General features: G+C 34.2%; 2 protein-coding genes across 2 annotated transcripts; both read right to left on the reverse strand.

The window, feature by feature from the left end:
• Nucleotides 1-2,393: 2,393 nt before the first annotated feature.
• HELRODRAFT_161449 (hypothetical protein) lies at nt 2,394-4,173 on the reverse strand (the record flags this gene model as incomplete). Its single annotated transcript, XM_009021368.1, has 2 exons — nt 2,394-2,735; nt 4,123-4,173. The coding sequence occupies 2 exons, from the start codon at nt 4,171-4,173 to the stop codon at nt 2,394-2,396; spliced, it is 393 nt and encodes a 130-aa protein (XP_009019616.1).
• A 1,496-nt stretch (nt 4,174-5,669) lies between these two features.
• HELRODRAFT_161450 (hypothetical protein) lies at nt 5,670-7,187 on the reverse strand (the record flags this gene model as incomplete). Its single annotated transcript, XM_009021369.1, has 3 exons — nt 5,670-5,717; nt 6,361-6,606; nt 7,098-7,187. 3 exons carry the CDS (start codon nt 7,185-7,187, stop codon nt 5,670-5,672), a joined length of 384 nt encoding a protein of 127 aa, XP_009019617.1.
• Nucleotides 7,188-7,506: the final 319 nt, after the last annotated feature.

Raw genomic sequence — 7,506 nt, forward strand, 5'->3', positions numbered from 1 at the left:
TATTTCACGATATTACCAGACTAATTGCGTGCCGCTTTTTCATTCAGTTACGTCAAAGAAGCACCAGACTCCTTTAAAAATTTCAAAAACTTCAGTGGGTTTTACGGCTTTTTAAATTTAATAATTCGATATTAATCGTTTTCATGCATTTTAGAAAAGATTTTCTCCATAAAGGGTCACAAAATTTACTACATTTTATGTAAATTATTAATTTTGAAATAATTAATTTAAAGTTTTTAAGTGAATATAAAATATAAATTATTTATTTATTTATGTGATTTTAATTTTTCACAGAAGCACACCTGCGTAACTTAATAATCGTAAATCAAATGCTTTCGTGCTTTCGCTGCAGGGGCGGGCAGAGGTAATTAAAACTTCCTGGCTTATCTAATTATTTCAACGAATTCCAAGCGACGAAGGGCTTACACACACTACACATACAATATACATAGATTAGCCTTTTATTTTGCATCTCCGTCTAATTAAATTTTTCTAAAAAATTTATTATGGTTTTGGGTGAAAGTGCAATTTGTTAAAGACGCGCTGTGTCAACTTAATGGGATTAACATGCTGGACGTAGGTGCACGCAAGCTGCTGACCAACCAAGCTCACTTTATTATTGCGCGGAGGAAAATAAATTTAAAAAAATTTAATTAATTAGAAAGTTTGTGCATTTAAAATTATTTAAGCGATTTTGTAACACAAAAAATAACATTACCAAATGACAAACGCATTTACAGTAACCAAAGCAAACAGTAGCCTATATATGATTTCATCAGAGGTCGTTTGGCTTTATTGCTCAATTCCCAGTGCTCCGATCAATCGGGCTCTATGTTAGCTTGCAAATTACTGATGATTATTTCTCGCTCTGACGCAATGTAATTAAAATAACTTATAATTATAGTGTTATTGACTGAAATAAAAATTATTTCCATGATATTTTTAATTATTACTATTGAATGAATGGTGAACTGTAGGTTTTGTCTATAAAAGTTGATGTCAGTAATGGTTGGATGTGGATGGATTTTGAATTCATCTCCCGAAATGCTGATGTCGATTGTATTTATTTGTTCTCTTTTTACAATGTTCTCAAACCTGCACTTTCTTCATGTTTGTCATGTTTCTTGTTTTATTTACAAGCTTTACATGCATTTGTATGTTTTATTCATTTTATTATTGTGACAGTTTTTTAATAATTGATTGTTTTTCACATTAGATTGTTGGTCTTTGGATAGGTTTGATCTTCGAGTTTCATGGTACTAAGTGGCAAATTTATTTTCATGTTAATAACTCTTCTTAAAAATTCATTCATTTCATTTCTGGGTGGAACCTTTTTCAAATGTTTCTTTAAAAAATTTTCATTTCAATCTATCAAAAAACAGTAAAAGTTAATCATGAACGAAACATTAAACGAACCACTACACACCACGCATGTAAGCTATAAATTTTTTTTTTCTATCAAACAAGCAATTTTAACTCGAAAAGCATACTGAACTTATCTTTGTTTGATTGAAAAGCCGTCCGATTATTTATTCATTCATATGCATTTTTATTTGTTAGTTTTTGAGATGATGTTAAATTAAAAGTTACCACCCTGCTCTATTTTATTCTAACACCTACATAGGCCACATCCGGCCATTTTAAACATCCGACTTACTTATTCTGGTGTATTCTGCATTCCCAACGCTAACTACATGAGAGCTAGAGGTTTGAATATTTTATGAACTTGAGTGGAAAAAAAATCTGAAATAATCTTTTTTACTTTTTAAAAGTTGGAGTATTTTTTTGTCAAGAATGGTTAAATTTTTTTGAATGGAGTTCATTTGCCACATGTTATTTACAAACGAACATGATTTGCAATTAATATTAATTTGTTAATAAAAATTCAAATTGACTACAAAGTCAATAAATTTTGGTAGACATAAATATGTCGCAAGTCAAACTGTCATAGTACTGCCAGAAATATAACGAAAATTATGCAAATTCAAATTTTTTTAATTTGAATGTTAGAGCATTACTAACCGCGGAAAATATTGTGAGTAATTATTAATTTTTGAATAATTTTCATCTCTGAAAAATTTATTCCTTGTGAAAAATTATGAACAGCTGCCGTGTTAGCCCGAATGGTAAAAATTATTTGCTACCACTCGTTGACCTGTTTCAAATGCCGTCCGACCAAGACCACCTGTGCCTAAATCTCACAAACGAATGCTTATATCGTGTGCAGTTTCATTGCGAATGATATGATTCATAAGAAGTGACATAGATCTAGACTTGACTGAGTTATTTAATAAAAACCAAAACATAATTAATAGTTGAAAGGTTTAACTGTGAAGAAATATTGTGCGTTAAAAAGATGGGCACAGTTACTAGCGGTGGAAGAAGTATGAATACTAACATGCTCTCCAGCAGATGTACGGCAGCATCCTCCTGTTCCTCATCCTCCTGAAGCAGAACCCTTGCCATCGACCTCGCTTCTCAACTTTTTTCTTGACCGGTTCCCTTTCTACGTAATAAATTTTGCCTTCTCTTTCTTCGTTTGTTGGATATGCAGCTGAACTGGGCATCAGTTCACTTTGTATGTAGCTAATGTTAGGCTCATTGTCATTGGTGTTTTCGTTGCTTAATGAAGGGTTCTTGTCGGCACCATCAAGCAGCACGACATCGTCGTCGACGTTGTTGTTGTTGTTCCAAGCTGACAGCGGCTGCTCTTTCAAAAGGTTCTTTTTCAAATTCTGTTAGTATTATTTGATGATTATTTCTACAACTTGAAATTCTAACATTTGCAAAGTATTTGCATGTTTCTTCTGAAAAATATTCAAATTTTTTCAGTTTGTTGTAATTTTTAGTTCAAGATGGTTCAATTTTCATTTAGGAAATAAAATGCTGTTTGAACGCCAGCTATAATATCAGTGAAATGTTCAATGTCTATTTTTAAGAACGAAGTGTATAAAAAACGATAAGACAATTTGAGTGTAACGAGCAATAAAGTGATCAAATATGTGCTGGCAACGTGGAGCAATAGACACTAGACTCAAGAACTGCTGGCAAACGTGAGTCAACAAAACAAATGTTCATTGAGGAGTGCCACTCAACTTGCCAAATCCGTCTGAATATATATCCATATTTTCCCAACTGCAGATATTGCACAACGGCATATTGCTGTATCGTCTGATCATTTTATTTATGCGAGCTAGCACTAGTTGAAACACATTCGTATTGTTCCAGTTAATTAGAAATAATTAAAAACGATTCATCATTTGCCAAAAACTAATTCCCTTTACGCTATAAAAATTACATTATTAAACCAGCAGTCGAATAGTGAAATAAGACTTATGGGGAAATAAAATTTTATTGAATGTGGCGAACGCATTGAAGAACTGGACTGAGTCGCTTTTATTGAGAAGTACTTAATCCTTCTACTGCGACTGCTGCTGCTACTGTGCTTTAATGAATGGTCAGTAAAATGTGCGTAATTCATTTGCTCCATGGATACGTACATGCATTCAGGTCTAATATTATATTAAATGCTCTGTTGTTTTTTTTGTTGTAAACCTCTTTTGTTATGGCTGGTTAACGTGTATTTATTTACACAAATTTACTCAAATTTAAGAATGATTAAAATAATCTTCTTGTTTGTTCTATTTACGAAATAAATAAAAAAGTTAATAGAAATGTTTTCGGATGCATGGACCACCAGGGCATCAGTGCACAATGCTTTTTTTAATTTTTACATTACTTTGCCTTTGTATGCTTACCGCTTCCCACAACAGAATAAAAAAATTAGATTTAACAAAAAAAAAGTCAACTCATGGTATTTCCAGAAACCTTCACGGCAGACCTCCAAAACAAATCACTAACGATAAGGATCTAGGTGTGCTAAAAAAATATTGCTATGCGGTCAAATATGATATAAATTTTTATGTTTATATTTTTTACAAAAAATCAAACAACTGGCATCCGTTAAAATTTAACGTCATTTGAAAATTCCTCAACTACTCGGGAAGCTTGTGAATGTTAAAAAGGATGGTGCCGTTGGCACGTAGGAAGCATTTGAATCATACTTCTCTGCCATTCTCTGCTCACATCCCCTTAAAACTTTGTGAATTCATCTTCACTGACGTGGTGGCGCCGGAAATCGCGCAAATGTTCGTACGATGGAGTGTACTTCATGGTGTGGCGTTGTTATCAAACAAATTGCAACGTTGTCATTGTTGTTGATGTTTTTTTAGTCTTCATTATTGCAACTCTGACATACGCAGAACCACTTACAATGTTAGATATATATCATCTATATATCTTCAATATGTTCTTCATATCTTCATCCATTGATTTTAAGCAGCCATCTTCGCCACAAAGGCTGTTTATCCATTCCACACAACATAACACAAGTATTTATCTGCATCATATACGCTGAGTAATGATAGCCATTGAGATGTTTGACTCAGCGCGCATTTGAACCACTGAGCCAGCTCGCCGGTGTTATTATATTAATTTTATTTATTAGTTATGTTTGGTTGTATTAACTGTACTTAAAAGTTAATAAGCAAATATTATTCATGCCGATTTTTTTCAAATCAGAAAATTCCAGGATGCCCGGCCAGAAATAATTCTTTTTCATCGGTCTCCCGTCAGCCAGGTGACGTGAAATATTTTTTCCTCTCTACGGTGTCAACACGTTATTTATTCCCAGCACGATCCATCATCCTTTTTATAAACACAATTTTCATTACGAACCGCTGTGGCGTAGTAAGATTTTAAAATTAAAAATTATTTTAAATTTAATAAACAACAATAACAAACAAAATAAACCAATAAATTTTTGGAAAGTGATTTTTAAACATCCGGCCATCATACACTCAGCGATAAAACTCATTTGCATTTCGTGAGTAGGAATCGAATACAAAGATAATTAATCAACAAACAAACCGTCAAGCCAGCCAGCCAGCTAACCAACCAGACAGCCAACCAGATTAGCAATGAAGCAACCATCAATCAATTTGTGAAGCAGTCATCTAATATCTCAACACATCAATCAATCCAGATTGTCTCTGCTCTGTACGTTTATTTATTTACCTTACTTTCAAAGATAAGATAATCTCATTTGTATTCGTTCGCTCGCCCGTGTTTGCTTTCTATTATCATCAATATTATTAACATTTTTTAAAAACAATTTTTTATTATTTTTTTATTGTCTTTATTTTATTATTAGCTTGCGTTTGCGGTCAAATTTAAAATGTGAAGCTTGGGAGTTTGTGGTTGATGTCGGTTATGACGTGGTGGCTCACGTGGTTCGGCTGTTGTTTATTCTCTCTAGATACTTCAGCCAGCCAGCCATCTAGCCAGCCAGCCAGCCATCTAGCCAGCCAGCCAGCCATCTAGTCAGCCAGCCAGCCATCTAGTCAGCCAGCCAGCCATCTAGCCAGAACTTTATTTCACACTCCTGCAGCAACACTGAACATTAACCTCTCTTCATATAAATAAATACGACGTTATTTTTAAATCAGATTCTAAGTTTTTTAGAATTCAAAACTTTTTCATTTTTATTTTGAAATATTTTATAAAGTATTTTTGTCTTTATTAAGTCAAAATAATAATATCAAGTCATTGATTTTTATGTGTAACTGTTTAAATAACTTAACGAAAAAATTGGATATAGGCCTTGGGTGTTAGGTGGATGTGCCCTCGCCTTTACTCCTACCAAAACATTTTTGTACCTTGAATAGCAAATGATGTTTAAATTTTTTTTGGTAACGTTTGAACCAACATTAAATTTCACTTGCAAAGATTTTAACCATTTATTTCTCCGTTCAATAATTTTACATTTTATCATCGGCTTAGAAACTGCGCTCAAACCTTTCGTTACTATATGCATAAACATTAAGCATTGATCTCAGAGATGTAAAAACATTACCTAACTGTGCAAACAGACACTCCTATGAAAACATAATTCACCCACGTTACAAAATGAAAACAGCGTTCCAATGAAGTGATAAACGCATACAATAGAAATAAAATAAAGTTATTTAATGAAGGATTCTGGGGCATTAAATTTCTTCGTTATTTTTATTTCGCATTCAAACATTATTTTCATTTCAAAATTAACGAGTTGAAATTTTATTTCAACTTCAGGTCAGCTCTGCCAATGTGTTTCATTGTTGGGTAGAAGCTGCTGCTCCATACTACCAATTTCAATACTGAACAATTATTAGCGCTACTGTGGTACTTCGCTATTAAAAACAACGTGGTGTAAACAACAAACAACACAACAAACAACAACCGAACAACTCAACAGGACCAAACAAGCAACAGCAAAAACAAACAGCAGAACATAACGGAACATAGAATATTTGAACATACCATGAGACGTTCATTAATGCTCATCTTCTGCAGTCTCTTCTGCACATCTCCCAAAATGACAGTGCGATCCATCTTGCTGACGTCATCTTCCTCATTGTTGTTATCGCCGACATCTTCGCCGTCATCATCATCATCTACCATCTTTCCACCAACTTCGTACTCATCAGATATGGAAGATGAAGGAGATGGTGATAATGATGATGATGGTGTCAGATCATTATCATAATCATCTGGAAGCTCGAGCAACTGCGGGTTTTGTTATTAATACGTTTGTTCTCGTTTTGTGCATGTAGGTAGACACGCGTGCTTTGTTTAGAATTGGTCTCAATCAATGTCTCCATCGCATGTGCTGATGTCTTGTAAATGTTGATTAAGTATTTGTTAATGAATGCACACACACACACACACACACACACACACACAAATACACACCCCACACACACACACAAATACACACACACGCACACACACACATACACACACGCGTATTTATAATATTTCTTGCGTTTGCGTACACATATGTGCGTGAAAGTATAGAAGGATGATGTCAGGGTATTTGTCTAAGTACAAGTTCTGTACGACATAGTAGACTAGAACAGTAGTGTTTACCGCTAAACGCTCACACATCTTCAGATGACGTTCATTTTGAGGGGGCGACGCATCCAAATGGACAGGTACATTGTACATCGGCTTATTTCAGTTTTCAAGAAAAAATTATTGTTCTCTTGTCAAAATACTTTCCATATACATCGCAAAAGATAGAGACGAGCAACGTATGCACAGCACACCCACATATACTCATATGCATACAGATAGACCCCGCACATGACTTTACAACGATGACTCACTCGTCTAACATAACATAAGCCTAACATAGGAACATCAACAACACTCAGCAGCAACGACAGCAACGCGTTGCTCAACGTTGTAAATTGATTTATTGCATATTTTCAATGTCGTATCTGTCTATCTTCATAATCGCCACACCACACCACACCTAGCCATAATGATTAAGGCACTGAAGTCATTCTACATGACGTGTTGTTAAAAGAGTTGAATGTCTTTTAGTGTAATATATAACAAACCAAAGATATTTACGTGTAGCTCATTTTAACATACGATTGGTATGGGCGGTGCAATGGTCTA

Source organism: Helobdella robusta (genome assembly GCF_000326865.2).
Source record: "Helobdella robusta unplaced genomic scaffold HELROscaffold_3, whole genome shotgun sequence".
In the NCBI taxonomy this organism is placed as follows: Eukaryota; Metazoa; Annelida; class Clitellata; order Rhynchobdellida; family Glossiphoniidae; genus Helobdella; species Helobdella robusta.